Source organism: Pongo abelii, chromosome 3, assembly GCF_028885655.2.
Source record: "Pongo abelii isolate AG06213 chromosome 3, NHGRI_mPonAbe1-v2.0_pri, whole genome shotgun sequence".
NCBI classification, from domain to species: domain Eukaryota; kingdom Metazoa; phylum Chordata; class Mammalia; order Primates; family Hominidae; genus Pongo; species Pongo abelii.
This window is the reverse complement of record NC_071988.2, coordinates 15,618,384-15,644,720: the sequence shown is the minus strand read 5'-3', so window position 1 is coordinate 15,644,720 and position 26,337 is coordinate 15,618,384. Positions and strand designations below refer to the sequence as shown.

Genomic DNA, 26,337 nt, shown 5'->3' with positions numbered 1-26,337 from the left:
TTTGTGTCTCTATTTCCTTCAGTTCTGCTCTGATTTTAGTTATTTCTTGCCTTCTGCTAGCTTTTGAATGTGTTTGCTCTTGCTTCTCTAGTTCTTTTAATTGTGACATTAGGGTGTGGATTTTGGATCTTTCCTGCTTTCTCTTGTGGACATTTAGTGCTATAAATTTCCCTCTACACACTGTTTTGAATGTGTCCCAGAGATTCTGGTATGTTGTGTCTTTGTCCTCGTTGGTTTCAAATAACCCCTTTATTTCTGCCTTCATTTCGTTATGTACCCAGTAGTCATTCAGGAGCAGGTTGTTCAGTTTCCATGTAGTTGAGCGGTTTTGAGAGAGTTTCTTAATCCTGAGTTCTAGTTTGATTTCAGTGGTCTGAGAGACAGTTTGTTATAATTTCTGTTCTTTTACATTTGCTGAGGAGAGCTTTACTTCCAAGTATGTGGTCAATTTTGGAATAGGTGTGGTGTGGTGCTGGAAAAAAATGTATATTCTGTTGATTTGGGGTGGAGAGTTCTGTAGATGTCTATTAGGTCCGCTTGTTGCAGAGCTGAGTCCAATTCCTGGGTATCCTTGTTAACTTTCTGTCTTGTTGATCTGTCTAATGTTGACAGTGGGGTGTTAAAGTCTCCCATTATTATTGTGTGGGAGTCTAAGTCTCTTTGCAGGTCACTCAGGACTTGCTTTATGAATCTGGGTGCTCCTGTATTGGGTGCATATATATTTAGGATAGTTAGCTCTTCTTGTTGAATTGATCCCTTTACCATTATGTAATGGCCTTCTTTGCCCTCTTTTGATCTTTGTTGGTTTAAAGTCTGTTTTATCAGAGACTAGGATTGCAACCCCTGCCTTTTTTTTGTTTTCCATTTGCTTGGTAGATCTTCCTCCATCCTTTTATTTTGAGCCTATGTGTGTCTCTGCACGTGAGATGGATTTCCTGAATACAGCACACTGATGGGTCTTGAGTCTTTATCCAATTTGCCAGTCTGTGTCTTTTAATTGGAGCATTTAGTCCATTTACATTTAAAGTTAATATTGTTATGTGTGAATTTGATCCTGTCATTATGATGTTAGCTGGTTATTTTGCTCATTAGTTGATGCAGTTTCTTCCTGGCCTCGATGGTCTTTACAATTTGGCATGATTTTGCAGTGGCTGGTACCAGTTGTTCCTTTCCATGTTTAGTGCTTCCTTCAGGAGCTCTTTTAGGGCAGGCCTGGTGGTGACAAAATCTCTCAGCATTTGCTTGTCTGTAAAGGATTTTATTTCTCCTTCACTTATGAAGCTTAGTTTGGCTGGATATGAAATTCTGGGTTGAAAATTCTTTTCTTTAAGAATGTTGAATATTGGCCCCCACTCTCTTCTGGCTTGTAGAGTTTCTGCTGAGAGATCCACTGTTAGTCTGATGGGCTTCCCTTTGTGGGTAACCTGACCTTTCTCTCTGGCTGCTCTTAACATTTTTTCCTTCATTTCAACTTTGGTGAATCTGACAATTATGTGTCTTGGGGTTGCTCTTCTCGAGGAGTATCTTTGTGGTGTTCTCTGTATTTCCTGAATCTGAATGTTGGCCTGCCTTGCTAGATTGGGGAAGTTCTCCTGGATAATATCCTGCAGAGTGTTTTCCAACTTGGTTCCATTCTCCCCGTCACTTTCAGGTACACCAATCAGATGTAGATTTGGTCTTTTCACATAGTCCCATATTTCTTGGAGGCTTTGTTCGTTTCTTTTTATTCTTTTTTCTCTAAACTTCCATTCTCACTTCATTTCATTCATTTCATCTTCCATCAGTGATACCCTTTCTTCCAGTTGATTGCATCAGCTCCTGAGGCTTTTGCATTCTTCATGTAGTTCTTGAGCCTTGGCTTTCAGCTCCATCAGCTCCTTTAAGCACTTCTCTGTATTGGTTATTCTAGTTATACATTCATCTAAATTTTTTTCAAAGTTTTCAACTTCTTTGCCTTTGGTTTGAATTTCCTCCTGTAGCTCAGACTAGTTTGATCGTCTGAAGCCTTCTTCTCTCAACTTGTCAAAGTCATTCTCCGTCCAGCTTTGTTCCGTTGCTGGTGAGGAACTGCATTCCTTTGGAGGAGGAGAGGCGCTCTGCTTTTTAGAGCTTCCGGTTTTTCTGCTCTGTTTTTTCCCCATCTTTGTGGTTTTATCTACTTTTGGTTTTCGATGATGGTGATGTACAGATGGGTTTTTGGTGTGGATGTCCTTTCTGTTTGTTAGTTTTCCTTCTAACAGACAGGACCCTCAGCTGCAGGTCTGTTGGAGTTTGCTAGAGGTCCACTCCAGACCCTGTTTGCCTGGGTACCAGCAGCGGTGGCTGCAGAACAGCGGATTTTCCTGAACCGTGAATGCTGCTGTCTGATCGTTCCTCTGGAAGTTTTGTCTCAGAGGAGTACCCGGCCGTGTGAGGTGTCAGCCTGCCCCTACTGGGGGGTGCCTCCCAGTTAGGCTGCTCGGGGGTCAGGGGTCAGGGACCCACTTGAGGAGGCAGTCTGCCCGTTCTCACATCTCCAGCTGCATGCTGGGAGAACTACTGCTCTCTTCAAAGCTGTCAGACAGGGACATTTAAGTCTGCAGAGGTTACTGCTGTCTTTTTGTTTGTCTGTGCCCTGCCCCCAGAGGTGGAGCCTACAGAGGCAGGCAGGCCTCCTTGAGCTGTGGTGGGCTCCACCCAGTTCAAGCTTCCAGGCTGCTTTGTTTACCCAAGCAAGCCTGGGCAATGGCAGGCGCCCCTTACCCAGCCTTGCTGCCGCCTTGCAGTTAGATCTCAGACTGCTGTGCTAGAAATCAGCAAGACTCTGTGGGCATAGGACCCTCCGAGCCAGGTGCGGGATATAATCTCCTGGTGCACCATTTTTTAAGCCCATGGGAAAAGTGCAGTATTGGGGTGGGAGTGACCCGAATTTCCAGGTGCCGTCTGTCACCGCTTTCTTTGACTAGGAAAGGGAACTCCCTGACCCCTTGCACTTCCTGAGTGAGGCAATGCCTCGCCCTGCTTCGGCTTGTGCACAGTGCGCTGCACCCACTGTCCTGTGCCCACTGTCTGGCTCTCCCTAGTAAGATGAACCCAGTACCTCAGATGGAAATGCAGAAATCACCCGTCTTCTGTGTCGCTCACACTGGGAGCTGTAGACCAGAGCTGTTCCTATTCGGCCATCTTGGCTCCTGGATCAATCATTAGTTTTTAATAATGACAGAAGAGAGAGAACGAAGCCAGAGAGAGAAGCCTGAGCTGTGACCTACAGTGGAGCAGCCCTCCTCCTGACTCGTGTGGTCCAGCAGATGTCTGGTGTTCCTCTCTCCCTGTGAGAAGGCCTCCCCTCCTCCTGGAGGTGATGGAGTGCAGACCGTTCAGAGATGTCATTCATCTTTAGGAATGGAGCCCCCGTCCCCCACTGAAAGGTGATGGGACAGCTTCAAGGAAGAATGATGGGATAGTGGCGGAATGTCCGGTGCGCTGGTTGTGTATGTTTAACCTATGAGAGACATTAGTGACGTGCTGTAATCATCGGCACCTAGGTCCAAGGATCAGGTTGACCAGGGCCATTTCAGAACCCATAGAATGCCCAGAGGCTGCTTTCTCTTGCCTAAATCCTAAGGTTTTGCCGAAAACCTGCACACAGAATGTCAGACCCCACAGCTGGTGCCCAGGCAATGTTTCAGATTTGGGTGGGTATAATTGGGCTGTTCCGTCCTGCTGCCTGAGAGCCTATGCAACATTAATTCTTTGTCGGAAAGGTTGTTCCTTTTCTTGTCGACAATCTGAGGGTCAGAAGCACAGCCCCCTGTGGACTCCTGTGGAATGTGAATCTGACCCTTTTTTACTGCTTCTCATTTCCAAGGACTTTTACTTCCTGTAAAATGCCCCTGGAATTCTGACCTGGCATGCAAATAGAGTCTTTTGTTTTTGTTGTTGTTGTTTTTTAAAGAAGTGTGATTTTCTGTATGGAGTCGGATGTTTGTGAATCGCGCACATACAGTATGATAAGGTAGAAACCCCATCAAAACTAAGTTGTTTTAGATAGCAGACTTTATTTTTTACTAGCAGAACTCAAAATTTACTTCAAAAATGAATCTTTTAAAGTGATTACTCTAAACCAGAAACCATGTTCTGGACTAGAACATTGAGATATTAAAATTCCAGATGCAGGGCCCTAAAACCTTATTTCCCCTTTTTTGTGGTCTTGATTCTCTTGAACCTGAAATGAAAGTGGCCTTACCTCTGTGTTAGAAACCCATGAGTATGCATAACAGGTTTGAGATTGGCAGACTGTCCAAATAGGCGTGCCAAGTCCACATTTATCCACTTGCCAAACATCTCATAAGTAGCTATTTACATCACAAATGTGCCATGATACTGAAATGATCAAGAAATGTTCTCTGCCTTCAGGGAACTACAGTCACTGAAGGAAAGACAATAAAATTGATGATTACAATGCAGTGTGATGAGTCCCAAATCTGTGCATAAACAGGGTACTATGGGAGTGATAAGTAGAGCTAACATGTGTCAGGCATTGTGCTAAGCACGTCATGTGAATGGTGTTATTAATATTTGCAACTGCCCACTGAAGCAGTTACTGTTGTATTGCCATTTTGCAGCTGAAGAAACTAGGGTTTAGAGAGCATAAATCATTTCTTCAAGGTCACAGTATGAGTAAGTAGCACAGCCAGTGTGTGAATCAGAAACTTTCAAGGCAGTGCTCAAGTTTATGAACACTTTAAGAATACAAAGGAGAGAATGAGAGACAAAAGGGCAAGGAGCATGGTTCTGGAGCTTGAGACTTGAGGATGCCTAGGAGTTTGGATAAAACAGAAGAGATGAAGCAAGGCCCCCCTGGGTGGTGGATGCTGAGTGAGCAAAGGTTTCAAAGAATGCAAGTGCATGGCAGCACTAAGGAAGTAGATGAGATTGAAATGGCATTGAGAAAAGGGTGTGGGGGAGAGCCAGTTTAGTATTTTAATTCTACAAACCTTTCTTTTGACTTCAAAATCCCCTTTCAAGGGTCATGTTTTATTAGCTTCTTAGTAACTGCTTAACACTTTAGAACGAACGTCTTGTATAATATCCAACCCTGAGGAAAGGACCAGTTTTACCCAAGTCTGCCGTCTCTCTACAGAAAGGAAATCACCTCTCTCACCACTCTTAGAATTGCTAAAGGTTGATGATTCCTGGTTTAGGTTAAACTGGAAATTACACACATATGTCTGTTTCTCTGGCAACATTTCTCTAACCCAGATGAATCGTGTTGATACTAAAACATAAAATTCAATGACTTAGGGTGTCCCCATTGGTTTGAGTTGGAGAAGTCCTGAAAAAACATATTGAAATAATTTTATAAGAATTCTTAGAGTTTGGCAACTTTGAAAAATAAAGGAGTAGATTTTCTTTTCTACTTTTCTAGTCTGGAGTAATTTTTCCATGTAGCCAAGTGAATGGATTTTGAGTAGAAAACTGCAAACCATTTGAAAAGGTCAAATGTAAATTAGTCACTTGGAGCAATAACCACATGGGCTGGATGTCTGTCATTAATTATTTACCTTTATCATTTACATGCAGATAAACTTTTGAGTACTTGAGGACTGTCACTTTGTGAGGGACATGCTTTATGATCTAAACAGCAAAAAATTAAAAACTTGACAATATTAAGTGTTGGTGAAGGTTGTGGGTGAAACAGGTACTATCAGGGCTGATAAGGAAGTAAATTGGTAACAGCATTTTGAAGGACAATTTCTGGTACCTAGTAAAATAAAATATATATTTCCTTTTCTCAGGGTCTACCCTGTTGAGAAAAGAATGTAAAACAATCTCTGATGTCCCTCAACATGGGAATATCTAGATAATTTTGATAGAGCCATACTGTAGAATACAATGCTGCATTTAAAATCAACAAATGAGTCTTCTTATGTACACTAACATATTTAAAGCTGAAAACGTATTATTGACTAATAAAATAAAAATCCTACTATATAGATACATTTAATATAACTTTGTGTAAATAAACACAAAATACAATGAAACAAAATAATTTAAAAATCTAAAGGCTAGGGAACATTGATAAAAAGGTGACCTAGGAAGTGGTGAAGGCACTGAGATTGGTGGGTATAGGGTGGTCAGGGAACCTACACTTACTGATAACTGTTTTACTTAACCCGAGCAGTTTAAACAAATAAAGTTTGATATTCCAATGTCTTAACACCATAGAAAGGTGTTTTCTGCTCCGAAGTCCAAATGAGTTCTCCCCAAATGTGGCAGCTCCCCCTCCTGGTGGTAATTTAGGAAACCAGAGGCTCCTCCATTTCCTGACTTCTCCAACCTTAGGGCAGTGAGCAGGGCAGGGAGGCCTCTGGAATCTGCCCACTGCGTCTTCAGTGTCTGGATGTCAGAGATAGGGAGACAGTGCACCAGTTACACACAGAATGATTTTACTGGCCTGTCTGGAAGTGGGATTTCCCTTCTTGACGTCTATTCTGTTGAACAAAATGAAAACAATGGAAGTGTCCGTTAGGCACTGGCCACAACTCTGTCATAAGACAGCACTGAGCTAAAAGGGAGTTTGATAATTCTGTAAGGTCTAGCTCAACACCTGGAGAAAAGAATCAAATTTATTGTGACGAGCTAGTGAGTACCTGTGAGAGTAATATGGCCTTTTTTTTTTTTTTTTTGCACATGTGTTACTAATGTGACTTAAAAACTAATTATAATTAAATCAAGACATAGAAATTAACCAACATTGTTTGGTCAAAAACAACAAGTGTTCCATTTTATTCCACCCTAACTCCAAGTAAGCTATGTAGTTTTACTTCTCTGATCATGGAATTTCTCTCCTATTAAAAGGAAGGTGTGGAATATAATCATGGATAACCTAATTACTTTTATTAAATAATTGTCAGCATTTTATTTTTTTTTTCCACATCTGTTAAGTGCCATTCATGATCACTAATCAAGAGCTAATCAGTATTACCATAGCTAAGATCATCCTGCTTGAATCAGAGAAACATGTTAAGTATGATCCTTTTTAATGTTTTTTTAAAAAATTATGGAACTAGCTAAAGTTGCATTTTAAGACCTTCAGGAATCCATTGGGATTAGGAAATGCTGCTGGGAATTACTGGACTAAACCTTTTGCTGGCCTTATCTTTCTAACTTAGCATCCAGCAAGTGGCTCAAATAGAGCACTGCTTTCACTGACATTTGTGAAAGGGATGAATTAATTCATAAGTTAAATTTATCCAAAAATGTGGTATATGTGTGCATAAGAGAAAGTAAGGTTTATACTAAGAGCACAAAAGGTGTTCAATAATTGAAAATATATTAATGAATAGTTTTCTAAAGGAAAATTACTTTATTACTGAAAAGGCATACAGTCAAATTAGACATTTATCAGGATTAAAAAGAAAAAAGTCATAAAACCAAGGAATAGAATAATAGTTTATTTTTCTTTCCATAGCAAGTAACAAGATCTCAAATCAACATTTAGTACTTCCCCTAGTCCTAGATACATTGCCTAAAACTGTCAAGGGGAAAAAAGAATGCTCACTACTTCCCTCATTATTTAAAATTTTTTCTGAAAGTTCTGTTATGCATATATATATATATATATATAAATACATATTTTCTCATGTTATTGCAAAATTATTGCAATATATATATAAGAATATATATATTCTCATGTTATTGCAATGGTTAGAAGAGGACTATATATAGGAAAGGAGAATCTATATATAGGTAAGGAGAAAGGGAACAAAAATATCAATATTTGGGAATAATGGATTATTTTGCCTAGAAAACTTTTTTAAACCTTCCCAAAAAACTATTAATATTAATAAATATTCTGTTAAATGCCTGTGTTACAAATGGAAATACAAGTCTTAAAATTCCATTAACCATTTAGCATAACTAAAATATTCAAGGATCTTAAGACATGTTAAGTATCCAAATATAGAAAACTACAAACCTCAGACGGTGCAACATATTTGTTGGCCAGGCACTATGGCTCATGCCTGTAATCCCAGCCCTTTGGGAAGCCAAGGCAGGAGGATCTGTTGAGGCCAGGAGTTCAAGACCAGCTGGACCCCGTCTCTATAAAGAAGTAAAAAATTTAGCCTGTCATGGTGGCACCTGTGTTCTCAGCCCACTTGGATATCCGAGGCAGGAAGATTCTTTGAGCCCAGGAGTTTGAGGTTACAGTGAGCTATGATTGCACCACTGCACTCTAGCCCAGGTGACAGAGTGAGACCCTTTCTCTGAAAGAAAGAACAAAGAAAAACTATGAAATTTTTTAAAGATAAAAATAAAGATTTAAACAACTGGACATACATTTCATATTCCTTTATAGGAAGATTGGATATTTTAAAGATGCCAACTTTTTCTGAGTACATTTAATTTAATTTGAATCAATCTCTCTCCCTATTTCTTTTTTGAATTTAACATAATTATTTTAAGGTTCATATGAAGAATAAAAAACAGAGTACAGTTATGAAAATGCTGACATAAAAGAGTACTACAGAGGGCAAAAATAAATCTGTCAGATGTAAACTACATCCTAAAGTTTTAATAACTGAAAGAATATTATATCATCATAAGGAGAGAGCAAGAGCTCTATGGAATGGAGTAGCTCATCCAGACGAGATCCTCCAAGGTATAAATATATAACATCTGACCAAGGCAGCAGCCTAGATCTTGGGAATATACCACCTTCTCTAACTAATGCTGTTGCTTCTGCTGGGACCACTCTCTTGCTGCGCCCTCCGTGCCCGATTAACATCTCTGCATACCTTAGCTCAGGTCTTTCTCTGACACCTCACTCTCTCCACATGGACTCTGTACTATCTTTGCAAGCCATTAGTAACACAGCATGGACTTATTATGGAAGTCATTAAAGGATTTCAATTTCATACTTACAGGGTGTTTGATTCATATTAAGAAGTCCAGTTAGAAGGAGGTCTCCATTGCTGTGGACTTCTCCTGTACAATGTTATTGTCAGTACTTTGGATCAAGGTCGAAAGAGTTTTGTCACCATGAAAGGCACACATCTAGAAGAAATAGCCCATAGTATCACTGACAGAATCAAGATCCAAAATAACCTGAATATGTGGAAGTACTGGGTTCAATTAAATGAGATGAATTCTATCAGGTTAACATGTAAGCTCCTATGACTTGAGACCTATAAATTCACACATTTATTGCATTGACTCATTCATTATTGTGTGTCAGACAATGGGGAAACAGGAGAGACGAGATGGAGCCATGACACACATCTTGCTTGCCTTTAATTGGTGAATTAATGATGCTAAGAATTGCTTGATCCAAAGCTCTGTAACAGCAGGAGTGGGGTCTGTCTTGGTCATCCTTATTTCTCTAGCACTTAGCACCTACTGCAAGGTAGGGTGACTGAAGTCTTGGTCAAGTTATTAAAAATTATTTGTTAGGTAGAAGTGGAAGAAAAAATGCCTATTTATAAGAGGATCAAAAATTTTTATGCTGTTTTGAGACCATGTTGGCAGCTGGAAAATGCATTTAGGAAAAACAGAATAAATTATATCATTGGCTAAAATCTTTCAATGTCTTGACATTGCACTAAGGATAAAATGGAAGCCATTTGCTACGGTTTAGAAAGTCCCACATAATCTCACCCTGCCTCTTTCTGTGACCTCATCTCTATCATCTTGTTCTCTTTGACCACCCTCCTGCCACAAAGCCTTCTTTCTGATACTGTAGCACACTAAACTCATTCAATCAAAATTCATTCCTGTCTTAGGGCTTTTGCCCCTGTGGTTCCTGGACCTGGACCTCTTTAATTCCAGATCTTCACATGGCTTTGTCCAACTGGGACTCACCTCCATCATCACTTCTTCACGGCAGCCTTCCAGGCTGGCCAATCTAAACTAGTTGGCCTTCCCGAGCCATCAAGTTTATTCTCTGTCTCCTCACTTGTCTATTTCTAGCACCTAGAACAATCTCTGGCCTGTAGTAGTTACTTAATAAGTATATGTGAAATAAATGAATCTTTGAAATCACAAGACAGGTCATCAGAGAGAAAATATTCAAGTAAATTAGTTTGAGAAAATAAGTAAAAGGCATATTAGAATGAAAGTCATGCCAATTTATAAAAGTAAAATTAATTAATTAATTCAACTTGCATTCCCTTCACCAAGAACAACGAGATCTACCTTGAACTAGTATCATCCCCATCACAGGTCAAGCATATTTTACTTCTATTGTTTTGGCTATATATAATGGTTATTTACCATAAATAAAATCATCAGTCTTGTTTATCTCACTCCTAGGAGCATATTCATTTGTATGTCAGCTTAATGCATTTACTGATTTCTGAATACAGATAAGTTTAAAGTTTAATGACTCTTGGTGTTTATTATGTATCTGAATAATAGAATTTCCATTTGGATTTTTGAGATATAGCAGAACTACAGTAGCTTTAGCAGAACCACATAAAATTACCCAGATTTAGCCAACGAATTTATCTATTTTCATGTTTAGATAAAATTTTTTTAAATCCTAGTATAGTAAATAATTTTAATATAATTAAGTTTGCCTAATTAAAAACATGTGCTTGGTTATATGGTTCTCTCTTTTCAGAGTTGCAAAATCATCAGCTAAATAGTGATCATATGTTAAATGGCATTAATATATTGTTAGTTACAAATTTTCCTCTTACTCCACATTTTATTAAAATCAGACTCTCAACCCCTTTTGTTTCTTGGAAGTGAATTGTCTTTGAAACATAGAAATTGCAGGCATTTAAAATTGTAATTTATGCCCTGAAATTAAAAAGTCTTACATTAGATGATGGTTTCTCGAAAGACTTGTAGAACTTCAGAGCACTTAAACATAAACTTGAGAATTGCAGTTTGGTGAGGGTATTTACCAAGAGCTTAGAGTCCCACCTAACAGACTTCCAGAGAGTTAGAAATTCTCAAAATAAGAAGTAATCACTACATTGATTTCCCTAAAAGTATCTGTGTATATCTGTTTTACCACAACCTCACCAGGTTCATGTTTTAATCCTTTTGTTATTATTTTAACTTTGTACTTCAATAACTAGTTCGAATATTTTCATATGTGGTTATTTTCTACATGCAGTTTCTTTCATGTGAATTACTTATAAACATCCTTAAGTTTTTTTTAATGCATTTCATAATTACTAAAAGAGATAAAATGCTCTAAAAGGCAGACCTTCTGCTTTGGGGAGGATGCACAGTAGTTTATGTCTTCTTTATGAGCTCTCAGCTTGTATTACACCATTTTGTTTCTAAACAAGGAAAAAAGTTAGTTAACATCAATGAATATCCTGTAGATATCCTAATATCTACAAGTAATACCTACAAGAAAAGATGGAAGTTAGATCCTGCCTCCACCACACCGTCACCCTATCAACTTCCATAGCAAGAATTTCTGGGGAGTAGGCATGGATGTAAACAAAACAGAACAACAATGAAAATCTCCCTAAGGAGCTTGAAAGCAGGGATCCACAGCTCAATTAGCTATGAATTAAATCTTAGCTATTTCTGGACTAATCATATTTACCTATAAAGTATAACATTCTTTATACACATTTCAACACCTGAATAATGTAATGTGTGATTTTCTTTTATCTTTCATGAATACACAGATAAATAATGTATGGTATATTTTACTCACCTAACATCACAGAAAATCTTCCTGTGTTCTCTGGCTCTCCACACTTCCCAACTTTTGGACCTTTGATCTAAATGTGTTAGAAAAATATCATCGCTTTTATAATCTACTATAATCTTAATCTCACTCCGACAATATTCAGAAGACGTAATCCTTTTCATAGGAGCACAATGTAGATTTATGTATATCAATATTTAAATTATTTTAATTCCAGGGATTAAAGTATAAATGTAAAGTGTAACTTTGACATATGATTGTAACAGTATAAAATCTAAATAGATTTGGAACTGGTGTGGCTGTCGAGTTAGGTGACCGCTGAACCTAAATCTGAAATGTTTGCTGATTTAGTCATTTATATCTGACTGTGCAATGCAGTGGCATGGTTGACTGCATTAAAAGAACATGCTCATCTCAGAGCTTCAGAAATAATAAAATCCTACATTGAATTCAGGATACAGGAGATACTGATAAAGAGTTCGAAATCATAAATCCATTTTTATGCTTTGTCAGCGATCACATTGTGTTATAGATACTTAAATACTTGCTACCTCTCCTGATAGAAATGAATTTGAAAGACAGGGACAAAAATCTAATTCAAATTCAAAAATGAATTTGAAAGAGAAGGACAAAAATTTGTGTTTGCAGCATCGATCGTCGACCATGGAGCTGTATACCTACTCCAGGTTCAGTGAATGTTTACAGAAGAAATTGGTGAATGATCAATAGAATGATTTCTTCACACATGGGATTTTGTTCTGGCTGTCTGTCCCATTCACTGCGCATTATTTATATATTGCACATTGCATGCGTATGTGCATGGTGTATGCGTGTGTTTCTTGTATTTTTGATTGCTCTCCCTTGTAGAACAGAAGCTCTTGGCAAGTGTAGTCTCTGTGGGAAGCAGAATAATGCCCCCTGCAAGATATCCGTGTTTGAATTCCTGGTATCTGTGAATGTGACCTTACATGGCAAAAGGGGCTTTGCAGATCTGATGAGTTAAGGATCTTGAGATGGGAGATTATCCTGAATTCTTTGGGTGGATTCAGGGCAATCACAAGGATCCTGAAAGTCAAGAGGGAGGCAGAAGAGGGAGTGAGAATGATGCCTCGCCAGGCCTCAACTTCCCACTGTGAGTTTTGAAGATGGAGGAAGGGGGCCACATGAAAGGTGTGTGAACATCCCCTAGATGATGAAACAAACAAGAAAACAGATTCTCCCTGAGAGCCTCCAGAAAGGAATTCAGCCCTGCTGACAACCTGACTTCAGCCCAGCAAGCCCTATGTCTGGTTGCTGGGACTATGAAATAATAAGTTTGTGGTGGTGTAGGCCACTATGTCGGTGGTAATTTGTTACAGCAACAACAGGAAACTAATACAATCTCTGACACCTTTTTAATCTCCTGCAGCTTCTAACACAGTGTGTTGCACAGAGAGTCAGATATCTCTTGTAGCTGATCGCTCTCATCACTTCCTCTTTATTCTCTCAGTGTTTACTACCCTGGCCATGCCGGAAAAGGACTGCAGTGGTAAGGATTTCTCTATTTGCAAATGACAGAAATCTGACACGAGCTAGCTTGAGCCAATTTAAAAAAAGAAAGAAAGAAAGAAAAGGAGGCGCACACCTCGCATAAGTGTGACCTCTGAGGGATGGCATTGGCTTTATTCCCAGCTGAGACTAGGGCCCAAATCAGCCCATGAAGACTCTCTGTCAATTTGCTTTGCTTTTCTTCTGTATTCAGGCTCCTATATTTCCATGACTTGCAAGTTTTTCCTGGCAAAACTTCCCTCTTTCTTTCAGGGAAGAATTCTTATTTGACTACCTTGTGGCTAGTGTGGTTGAAAGGGGCTACGGTTATCTATTGACACATTAAAAAAACACCTCAACACATGTTGACTTAAAATACAAACATTTCTTTTATGTACTTATGATTCTGAAATTTGTGCAAGGCATGTCAGGGACAGCTCATCTCTGCTCCATGTGACACCAGCTTCAGGCAGCTCAATTGGAGCTCAAGGATTCACTTCCTGGACAGCTTCTCCCATGTAAGTTAGTGCTGTTTGTTGGCTGGAAGCTCAGCTGGGGTTGCTGGCTGGAAGACTCAGTCCTCCTTCACATGACCTCTCCACATGGCTAGGTTGGGCTTCTCGTGGTATGGCAGTCTTAGAGTAGTAGGACTTTGTACGTAGCAACTGACTTCTTCCTGAGAACAAAGTGAAAGCTTCCAGTTCTTTTAAAGGTGTAGCCCAAAACTGATACAGGGATACTCATGCCACATTCAATTGATTAAAGCAGATCACAGGGCCAAGCTCAGATTTATGGAGAGGGGACTACATACACAAGGGTGTCAATACCATTGTCATGGTCTACTGGGGCCACCGGACTGTGGGTTTAGTCTACTACGGTGGATAATGAACCTTTGTGACTAATGGTCTAAACAGGACCACGGGAAAATGGAAGGGCAGGTTCACAAAGGAAACAGGGCTGAAAACAAACCTCCAGTATCCATGGCAACCATTTCCTAGAGTGCTAGAAATTATTCAATAAAGCAAAGCTGTGTTTCTCTTTAAGTGTATTTACTATATAATTTGTACATTTTCTGGATTTGGGGAAGTAATTAAAAACTTAGGTTTAAAGTTAAAGACTCTCAAACCTTTTTCCCATTCAACTTTTCTTATACTATGAATGAAAACGATGGTGATATATAGCAAACAGTGCTCTAAAGGAATTAACTTGTGCAGGATTCATGATAAATAAAGTATAATGTTACTAATCCAATGGTGGTTATTTGCCATAACCTTTTTAATGTGACAATTCTTTGGCCTACCTCTGCATTTTTATGGTTTGCATTTATTCTCAATGGTATGAATCCCAAATTGTCAAATTACTTAGGCTGATTTATGATAATTAGCTTTAAGTTAGAATATTTGAAATGCATTCAATTAATTTTATCTGTTTAGTGAAGTACAATACGGATTTTAGCATTACAAAGTTTTCTTTATAATATTGGGTATGCATTTGTTAAAGGACATGGTGGACTCAAATTACTCTCATTTGAATTTTATATTTAGAAAATGAGCATGCAGTATTGGGGATTAGGCAGTATTTAGAAAATGTATGTAGAAAGATTATCTAGGATGGAATCACCAAAAATCCTGGAATATTTAGCACACACTTGTTGATTGATTTTACCTGCAGCAAATATGAGGCAATAACAACTGTGTAAATTATTTAGAGACTAGTCATCCATATGGGGATTCCTTAAAATCATTTCAGAAAACAATTTGGCAGGGTATTTTCTTTACACTTATTTTTTCCAAGTTCATGTACAAAAGAGATATGGATCCATACAAAATGGATTATCACTGATTCTTTTAAAATGAAATTAAATATTTTAAAACATTCAAGTGATGATTGGGTGATCTTTCCTAGCTAAAGCTTTCTTTGGTAGTTTATTTATCTTAAATATTATTTTTGTCTTTCAAAGGGTATTATATAGTGAATGTAAGAGATTTATTAAAAACCTTGGATTGCTTGAGAGTGCTTTAGAACTTTGCCTTAAAATTTGCACATACGCAAAATTCCTGATATTATGAGTTGGGATTTCCAGTGTAAGAGGATTTCAAATCACTGCTGAAAAAAGGGCTTGTTACAGATTTCTAAGCATCCTATATCAGAAAGGCCCAGCTACTTACACAATCGCTGAAACTAAAATGGGGCAGGACCAGACACATGGAATGAAAGAGACCAATTTAGACCAAGTGAAAGGTACCAACTTCTCTTAAAATTAGCCTTTTATTCTAGAGAGATATCTTATACAGCTCCAAAAGCAAATAGAATAATCAAAATTTACATAATTATGGATCTCTTTGTATATGGAGATGGGAATTATTTTGTAAAGATTTCCATTGTTTAAAGCAGTTGGAGACATAGTGTTGGGAAGAGCAGTTATTTGGGTGTTTATAGACATGCAGTTAGAGACCCCAAATATTTACTTACAAGTCACGTGACCTTGAAACATTCAAAATAACCTTTATTTCCCTTCCATGATAACATTTTTGGATCTCAGTCCTGCACTCTCTTGGGGTTGTTCTGAAGATCCAGTGAGAGAATACCAAAATACTTTACACACTACAAAGCATTATGTTATTAAAATTTATATTATCACCAGTAACAATAAAAATAAAACATGACTGGGTAACTGGCCCATACATACATGATGCATTAAAAAAATCCAAGTAGATTGGAAGTGTCTTATTTTCATAAACATGTTCACTCCAAAAGTATACAAGGTCCAAAGTAGTTCATGCATTTCCCCCCTATTATTTTTAAAGTACTAACCATTATTTTATTGACTTGCAGTGGACACAAAATCTAGAGAGATGACTGGACACATTTTTCCTGAATAGTTGGGGATTATATTTTATTAACTGCAACCCAGAAGGGTCATGGCTGTTTTTAAAGAGAAATTTGCCTCCTGGTATGGTTTCTTGAGATGATCAGTATCCGGTTTTAGGAGGTTTGGCAATGGTGTTGGGTGTGTGGGGCTGGTGGGATATTTTCGTTAATGGTTTGTTTCTCTGTTTCTCTCCCAGCTATCGGCAGGACCCTCATCCCCCGTTACTTTAGCACTGTGTTTGAAGGAGGGGTGACCGACCTGTATTACATTCTCAAACACTCGAAAGAGTCATACCACAACTCATCCATCACGGTGGACTGCGACCAGTGTACCATGGTCACCCAGCACGGGAAGCCCATGTTTACCAAGGTACAGGACAGGCTCTGTCACATGCCCGGCTTTTCCTACTCTGAGTGCATTAAATAATAATAATTATGGTTTTCCTATGGAACCTAGGGCTGATTGCTCATCTCCGAGACACTTTCAACACCATGAGAGAATCTTTCTTGTTTGTGACATGGCTTGACTCTTGGGGTGAACACTGTTCTAAGATGTGTGCACGAGATTCTGAGCACATGAAAATCAAAGAGGAGGGAGCCCAAAACTAAGAGGAAGAGAGGTTCTACTGCCTTTTAAATTTTAGTTACTAGATTAGAATTGTTGTTTTATACAAAAGATCTACTATAGCTGAAAGAACATATCCTATTTTTGCGTGGTCAGCCCTGTATTGGAGCTTTGTTACTGAAATAACTTTTTGGAGCTGGATTCAAATTTGAATAAGGGAAGAATCCTCTAACCATGACCCAACTGTAATCTGTAAGGAACACAAAAACTTTAAAATGTCAATGAAATTAGGGAATTCAACAAGCAGCTGAACAAGTATACTTACAAAAGAGTGAATGAGGGGAGGGCAAGTATCAGGATCAGATTATCACGATGTTTGAGGCTGAATTCAAAGCCCCATGAAGGCTGTGAAATGAAAAATAGAAGAGATGGAGATTTAACCTCATCTTCTATACATTTTAGATCTATGATCCTTGCCCTACATAGAAAACTGACATATGGAATATTCCCTCTCACCAAAGACCTTTCTGGAACACTACAGATAATCTCTTTATGTCCTTTTGCAGGTAGAAAAATTAGTAAGAACAAATATTTAATCACAGAATCTGACAAACAGAAGCTTATTTTAATGAACACTAGTTCACTGCATTTTGACTAAGACTCAACATGAAACTAATTTGTGATATTAATGATAGCTATCTCTTTTAGTTCAAAACACAAATGACAACGTTCTCTTTATACTTAGGAGAGGCTGAATCATCAGGGTTAATTGCAGAAGCCCAATGTATAAAACTGAAGATGTGTTTATTACTTATGCAATTTTGCTGCAAGAATAAAAATATAATGTTTCTTATTTATTCATTGATCTTTCTGGTATAGTTTCATCTCTCCAGTGCCCATGCTGGTGTATAAAACCAAAGGCAAAGGAAATGGTTATAAAATGCAAAAACAAATCATCAAATACCATTGATTCTATGGCATCTTAATTTTGTCCATAGACTTTTTTAAATGTAGGAAAGGGTAGGGTTTTTCTTTCTTCCTGTTCTAACAGGCAGAGAGGAGAGTTGTCATTCAGAGACAAAGAAGCTTCACACTGGACGCAGAAGTCCTGGCTGACAAGAGACTTTTGCTACATGGAAAGTAATGATCACCTGAATGATGGTTTAATCTGCCCATGTCTCACTTCATTCTGGAGATGCAGAACATTTACATAATCTTGTAGATCAGATGGACATGTAAGCCATTCATTTTGCAAGCCATTCATTTCTAGTGTTACAAAGTCTTAGCATTGCAGAGAAAGCCTTTCTCTGCTCCTTCATTATTGGGTTTTTTTTTTTTTTTTTGTCTTTTTTCCTCTAGGCTTAATGTTATTTTTAGGTAATTCAAGAGAAACATACCAACTCCTTATGCTGTAAGTGGAAAAAAAATCCATGATAATTAAATTAAAAACTTTGCTGTAATTAATGAGCTGCTTCCAAAGCCAGTAGCCATTGAAAATAAAAATGCATTTTGTAGTAGTCCTTTTATATATTTACTCAATTTCTTTCTTTCTCAGGCCAAAACTGATTCATAAATGAACATAGCTGCTCTCTGAAAGTTTAGTGCTGAACATCTGGGACTTGTTTTAGATTGAAAAGAGTCCCATTCTTCAGACGAATCGATAAAGTGTTATTTTCATTCAAATGCAGAAACTAAGGTTTTCCTGTGTTGCATTCTTTCTTATCCTGAAATTTTCCTCTCAGATGGTTGAGTGATTTGTTCAGGTATCTAAGGTGGTCACCAGAAACACCTGAGCACTCCCCTGAACACAGCTCCCTTGCCCCAAGCAGCAATTGTTTGGACCACCCATCTGACACGACTCCAAGGAAGTATATTTGCCGACTCTTGAAATGAATATTTCCATACCGTGATGAAAAATATCACTTTCTGGGAAATGGAGCTCAGTTTCATGGACTTAGTCCAGATGCTAATTATGCACATTTATTTTTAGGAAATTTGAAAGGATCCATTTTTTTTTTCTTTTTTTCCTCTCTCAATTTTTTGTTTTTTGTTTTTTTGCTCCTTGGTGATTATTATAATACTCAAAAAACTTTCCAATGTTATTGTTCTTATATTAATTAAAAATAACTCATTTACATGTAATAAAATATTATGGCTGTTTTGTAGTAACTAATGACCTTTCAGACCTTTTTACAAAGAAAAAGGGTCCAGAAGCCAATGCTTATTTTTAAAGGGAAGCCTGCTACTAGTACTTAGCATATTATGTGCAGGCAGCATCGTAGTGTTCTAATTTAGGCTATCAATAAACTCTCAGTCCCCAAATAGCATTTGACCCAGTGGTTCTGAGTTGCTTTTATGAAAATTTGGTCAACTGGTGAATCAAAAATCAGTCGCAATCCTAATCAACAGAAATATTAACTATTCCTCAAGAGTATCATGAGCATTTTGCAATTTCCTGATACCAGGAACATTATTGATTATGGATAAATGTGTAATTAGAATTTTAAAACACACATTATAAAGCCTTTCTTTTATGTTTTCAGTTTTTTAATCAAATAGAAAACAAGGTTTAATAATCAGAAGAGCAGACATCAAGGTTTTCAGAATTAAAGACTGAGTAATATTTATATTTGAGGATGTGAACATTGGTGGATTCCAGGAGGAACACTCTCTAGGGTACATTCTTGGGGTTAATTTTAGATTTTACACACTGGAACAAAGTTATGGCCATTATTGGACACCCTTATCATCTCTATAAAGATTGGTTTATGTTTTCTCTGTTCTCAATTGTTTATTATGAATTTTTTTACTGCTACAGAGAAGTACCATGGAAATGCACCCACCAGTTTTCCTATATGAATACTCACTTATGTCTTTGACAGTTCATCCTTCTTACCTTAGCCTGTATACTACATTATATTTCAGAATTTCTACTCTTCTCCTGACTCTAACCAAATTATAATATCAATGATCAGATCATGTGTGTGTTTTTGTGTTTGTGTATATATATGTATGTATGTATAATGCATATGAATGCGTTTACATATGCAATACCACTAAGGAAAATACAATGAGCTTTGCACAACTGTTAATCTAAAAGCACTACTCCATGCATGCTGTTCCAAGCATACAAACTCAGAAAATTACATAAACACTCCCACTTAACAAGCACACTTGATCTCATCAAAGCTATATCAGAATCATTGTATTATACAGCTATATACACAGTCAATATTGCGTTACAATTAGCCAAAGAAAGAAAAGGGTTAAAAAGCTACTGGTTAGTTTGAGAAATGTTCTTTTTTAGTTCTCTTGTTCCTGGCCTAGTCTCAAGCTAGCACGTGATCGGCTGAATGCCTGCCAGCCTCTTTCTTGTTGATCCTCCGGAGACCATCTGTACTGGGGGCATTGATTAGAGTGTGTCTGCTGGGATTACATCTTTTCTGTTGCCATGCCAACTAATCAGCTGATTTTGGTTACCACAGAAACAAAATGTCAGAGCTCACAGTACGGTAACATGAATTCAGCACAACAGAAAATGTTTTCTTAATTGGGGACCCTTTTGATTTTGGATTCCAAGTGAAAGGCAGTTTTTTAAAAAAAAAGGCCGACTTCAGATAAAAGCTTCATTAATTGTATTGATTCAGAGGAATGCACAGAATTTTTCTGAAGAGAGAAGATGTTAATTCCCTTTTATAGGCTATGCTTGTTTTTTATCATTTCTGAATACGAAATACATATATATTTTTTCTTATTTGCCTCCATTCCATTTGCTGGCTGTTGCATGTAAAACAAATCACAAAGCCTTTGGTTTCCTTTAATTTCTATGATGGGTACAGGGTGTGGAGTGGCTGTCTAGGGCCTGGAAGGTGTGGGTGTAATTACGTGGGGAAGACCAGCAGTGACCAAAATCCTCCTCTGTCCTTTCATTCAAAGAAGTCATTTATTTTTCCTTAAAGAAAACATCCAGCTTAGCCAACTCAGATTTGATTCTAAGGATTCCTGCCTTGCACATGGTATACCCCAGTTAAACCCTTGGTTTTGACTGAAAATAGGAGGAGCCCAAGGCCTGCTGCAATTTTCCATTTGTAGGCCCATGACAATTTGACTGTAAGAAAGGTCCCCAACTAGCTCACTCTGTTACCGTGAACAAAGGACACAATTTAAGTTGACCTTACAGATGCTCCAATTGAGTAATCTGTCAGAGGACTACATACATGCCTTCTCATTATGAAATTCTCTCCCAATAGAAGTAAACCAGACCCTTCACCTGCCCTGTGTTTGTGGTTCATAAATGCAAAACAAATATATTGGATAATTTTTTAAACACTGACATTTAACTAAGCTAATATTTGTTTAAATATCCAATAATCTCCCCCTTTAAAAAGGATTATAGCATCCAAAATCCCTGTCGTGTTTTTGTCAAGACATTTCACTGTTGATGGCTCCCCATAGCTACCTCCCTTTTGTGAAAGCTGTCACCACAGGTGGCTTCTGTCATGCCGACACCCCAGGGGGAATTGTGTGGCTCAATCTCCATGCAACTCTTTTTAATGTCTTGGTAAATTAATTCCAAAGTTGATGATGCTCAAGGGGAGAGGTTTGGGGGCACTGAAGTCTTCTCCCTTTTCTATGCACTCAACTCTCATGGCTGAGACACCAGAAACAAGGCACTGAAGACTACACAGCCAAGGGGTTTCGAGGCAATGTGCCCACATGCCTGAAATTACCCACAGATCCTGCTAATTGGATCTGAGGCAAAGGTCTTCACCCAGATTATCAATAATTATCCCACAGTGTCTCTGAGATCTTTGATAAGACAAAGATGGCACACATTAACAGCATCTTTCTTGAGTAGTGTCCCATCAACACTTGTTAGTAATTCTCCTGTACTGGCATTTGACTTGCTTAAAGAACATGTTACCTTCAATTAGAGGGCATGGAATGCACCCATCCCAGTGCTGTGGACCAAGTTGCAACTCAATAAGTGGTGGTGTTTTGTGTTACATTTCCAAAGAGGAAAGTGATTATTAATATTTCGTAAAAGGCTGATATAAATTGTTCACTAACTTCATGGACTATAGTTTTACAAATACTTACATTCTCTCTTCAGTTAATTAATTTTTGCTTATTTGTTTTTAAGTGTGTTTTTTCAAGTGTCTGGAGTGTTGTATGTTTGTTTTTAGCCTAGGAAATCTTTCTCCAAAAAGCTTGATTGGAAGCCCAATGCAGTAAAAAACAGACAAAAATCAAAGCTGCTTGGTGAAATCCAGAAAGTCAATGAGGATCTCAAAGCCGAGATGGAGGCCCAGCTCCTCCCAGCAGAGCCCCTGAGATGCCGCCGCTAGTGAAGCCCTAGGTCTCAGGTGGCACATGATGACCATTACTGGTCTAGCGCTTTGTGTTTTCTTGGGTAGCATTCTTTTTATCTGTAGCGCTATCATTTACTGCTATCCTACTACATGCCAGGCACAATTCCAGGTAGCCTACATACATAAATTTATTTAATGAATTTTCCTAACATTCTTACCCAAGGATATTTCTATTTCCATTTTACAGTGAGAAAAACTGGAATTTGGGGAATTTATTAGATTTTCCTCAAATTTCCAGAATGAGTAATGAGTAAAAGGTAGAACAGGGATTCAAATCCAGTACCCTCTGATGCCAAAGTATCCGCCCACTATTTTGTACTGCTTTCCTAAGGCAGAAATTGTCTGATTAATGAGTTGTAACTATTTAAATTGAACCAATACACTACCACCACTTCCTAGCTCATGGTTGAAATAGGCTCAGTGGTTTGTGATTGCATAGCACTTTCCTTCATTTCAAAGTTGTTAATAGTGAAAGGAATGGTAAATAAAATAGGAACTACATGCTAAAAATGCTATGAATATCAAAAAAAGATTAAAATGCTACTCTGTCACTGATTACTCTATCAAGGAAGAGACCCTTCAAAATTCTATTATGTTTCATTAATAATATATATTTTTCTTAGAAAGATAAAGTGTCCCATCCCCCTAAGACTGGCCTTTTATGCAAGCAGAATTTATCATTGCTGATGTGCTGAGATTCAAGGAATATACTCTCGACCATGCTTCTATTTTCTACATGTCAGTAACTGATAATAACTGCCTTGGGTTAAACATTGTCCTCCGGAATTTCGTTTTGGAAATAAAAACTTCCTCCAGTCAGATCAAGTTGTAGTAACTCACACTTAACCATGAATGAGTTTATTGGGTACTTTGTCCCAGAGTAGGATAACCAAGATTAGAATAAGAGCTCAAGCCTCTATGGTTGAAGGATGATGAAAGTGGAGGAAAACTTTTTGACCCAATGTCACTACAAGATGGGTTTTATCTCCATATTTACAGATGAAGAAACTGAGGGTCATAGAGTTTCAGGAGTAACTAGTAGAATTACTAGCACATCATGGCCAATAAGCAGCTGCACAGTCTCTTGAACCCACTGATTTTAGAGCTGACATTTGTACCGTGTGCAGTGGACACACCACTTGTGTCACGTCTTTACCAAGAGCTAGCACTGCCCAAGGACAGAAAGGGAGACCACGCTGAGTGGCTGATATGTGAGTTACAAAATGTGGTTTTCACAAAGTGCGTAATGAATGAATGTGTGGTTTGTCACTTCTAGGTATGTACAGAAGGCAGACTGATCTTGGAGTTCACCTTTGATGATCTCATGAGAATAAAAACATGGCACTTTACCATTAGACAATACCGAGAGTTAGTCCCGAGAAGCATCCTAGCCATGCATGTAAGTAATTTAATTTGTTTTGCTTTCTTTTCTTTTTTTTCCTCCTTCATTTCATTCAAGGGGAAAAACCTAGTCCTCTCTCTGTGAAAGAATTCCAGTAGTTGTCACGCTTTAGGTAATTAACTCTAAATATTGAGTTTTGTTCTCAACCGTTTTAATCCACAGGCCCTTTTCTCCCCTTTTTGTTTCCAAGATTGGTACATTGTGAGACTAGTTTTTATATTTTATTATTTTGAACTCCAAATTGAGGTTACTTCAATAAACAGTTTGTACTTTTCTTAAATTCCATCCAGTCATTATCAAGTACTGCTTTGCTTGGGGCTAATAAACCTGTTATGTATAACTGGGGAATGAAATAAGAAGTTAGAAAAACAGTTTCCAGTTTTGATTAGAACCATCTGACAAGATATGGGACTCCTATATCTTCAGATTTGTGTCAGAAGTTGGTCTTCCCTGATCACAGTGCTAAATCTGAAGTGGAATATTTGGGCTTCTCTTGGTTTTGTTTGACCATAAATCACATCAAATTTATTGAGCACAAATTAGGTGCAAGGGTGGGTTCTATGCCGAGCTAGAGATGTATTTTAAATGTAAGTAGGAGCTAGTCAGGTGCAATCTCTTAAGAAGTCGTCAAAGGCATCAACTTAAATTTAAGTCTCTCCTCTATAATACATGATGCTTCCATGAAAATCTTTGGAGCAAAATCAAACTTCATAAGCCTAATTTTAAAGACCCTGAACAATCAAAAGAAAATAGCATAACAGTAACTACCATTTACTGATTTTTTACTCTGCCAGGCCTTGAGCTAAACATTTTGTATATCTCATGATATTGAATCCTCACAGTCAGGCAGAGAGTTTAGTTAGTATTGTTCCTATTTTAAAAGCGAGGAAACTGAGGTTCAGAGAATCAATAAGTTGCCCCATGTTTTTAGCCCAAAAGTAGCAAAATCAAGAGTTTGCCCAAGGTGGTTCTGACTTTGTCTCCCAGCTGTCCCATTCCCGGCTATTTCTCCACGCATTAGTTGTCAGCCACCTCTTTCTGACTAGTTAACACAAGCTCTGCCCTTCCCATTAGCCTTATGCTTTTTGTTGTGGCACCCCACTCTCTTGCTCCATGATTTCTGGCTGTTTATGCTCCAAGCCCTTGGTTTTTAAAGCTTAGTTTACATTCTCCACTCTCTTTGAGGAAGTCTGGAATATTCGCATCTATTATTCTCAAAATAGACTAAAAGGCAGCAAAGGATAACAGTTGGGAACCTGGGCCCTGGATTGAGACCACATAGGGTTGGACCCTTGCTCTTGTGTGACTTTGGGCAAATGATGTGACATCTCTGTGCCTCTAGTCCCTCTTCTATAAGATGGGTACAGTAATAAAGCATGTTTCAGATCATCAAATTAAGAGTTAATGACCGTAAAGCACTTAGAACAATGCCTGGCACATAGTGTGTCCTCTACCGGTTTGGGCGATTGGCTCTTATCATCGTCATCGGTAGCCACAGCAGCAGGAACAACATTTTTGCATTCTTTTATTATTATCTTTCGTGTCTTCTGCCTGAAATGTAAGTTCCTTGAGGTTGACCCTGGATACTTGATAGAACAAACTCTTCCTAGCACATGAGAGTGGTTTAATAAATATAGGCTCAATGTCAGGGAAGACCTCTTTTAGGAAATTGACATGAAACTGACATGCTCTGTTTTCTCCTGCATTTTTTATTTATATACACAAATCCAATTGGTAGTATCACTATGAGAAAAGGTATGTACAGAAAAGAATAAGTCACATTAGTATAATCTAGTCTCATGAAGGCAGACGTGGAGACAAGGGGATGTTTACTTCCATCTCCCTCTGTTTAGTGCCAATTTGTTTCTATCAATTAAGGAAGAAAGAAAGGCAAACAGAAAGAAAGAATATCAACCAAGAGACTCATTTTAAAATGGATCCCTGAAAGAATTTTCATTTTCTTCTAGCCAAACAGAACATTTGGTGTGGCCCATGGTACTTTATATCCCTTCTTAAAATGTGGCTGACATTTTGGAAAATGTGATACTTACTCTTACAGTCCTGCAGGATAAAAATTGTTGGGGATATCTATTTCCAGACTCAGCTTAATGGGGAGGAGAGTTAGAATTCTCTGTCTCTGTGTGTGTGTGTGTGTGTGTGTGTGTGTGTGTGTGTGTGTGTGTGTGTGTGTGTGTGTGTGTGTGTGTGTGTGTGTGTGTGTGTGTGTGTGTGTGTGTGTGTGTGTGTGTGTGTGTGTTTCAAGACAGTGGCAAAGTTTTCCAATACAGCCCTCAACCCCAAGCTGTAAAAACACCACCACTATCACAGCAGGAAACAAAGGCCAGTCCTGAAGCATGGATCTGCCCAGCCCAGGGGGACTGGCTTCTCTAATGAGGGCGTTAGACCTGGAGCTCTCCTGGCAGAGTTCTGTAACTAAGGCTGGAGACCCGAGTGCCAAGGCCTCTCCAAGAGGAAGTAACGTCATTTCTCCCAAGGACTGAAAGCACATCTGAGCAGTTTGGTTTTTCCCCAGTCTTGCACAATTGATCTGAAAATGTCCTTGAGTGTTATATGCAAGTGTCTTTGAAATGTAAATTAAATTACCTCCAGCAGCCTGCCCGCCAAATAAAATCAACAATGTCGAGATTGCATTTCTTAGCAGCTGTAGCACAGTCTGAGATTTTCTCAGGACCATCCTGTAGTGATAAAATACATGTGGGGTTTTTTTTTTCCATTTAGGCACAAGATCCTCAGGTCCTGGATCAGCTGTCCAAAAACATCACCAGGATGGGGCTAACAAACTTCACCCTCAACTACCTCAGGGTAAGATCAATCGAACGATTTTATTTTTTGGTGAGTTTGAAAAGTACTCCAGAGGTTTATATGCATCCTGAACCAAGAAGTTAAAATGAGGTACTGGTGATATAGCAGTGTCTATGTT

At 38.3% G+C, this 26,337-nt stretch overlaps 1 protein-coding gene across 16 annotated transcripts in view; it reads left to right on the top strand.

The window, feature by feature from the left end:
* LDB2 (LIM domain binding 2) overlaps positions 1-26,337 on the top strand; it is a 398,203-nt gene that overhangs the window by 293,238 nt on the left and 78,628 nt on the right. For 12 of the 16 annotated variants that reach the window (XM_002814619.4, XM_009239820.3, XM_054553761.2 and 9 more), the window contains exons 3-5: positions 16,255-16,427; positions 23,271-23,393; positions 26,136-26,219. In XM_002814619.4, the coding sequence (XP_002814665.1) occupies positions 16,255-16,427; positions 23,271-23,393; positions 26,136-26,219 (380 nt within the window). The remainder of the gene's footprint in view (positions 1-16,254; positions 16,428-23,270; positions 23,394-26,135; positions 26,220-26,337) is intronic. The other 4 variants (XM_054553760.2, XM_063723331.1, XM_063723332.1 and 1 more) reach the window with 1 other exon arrangement.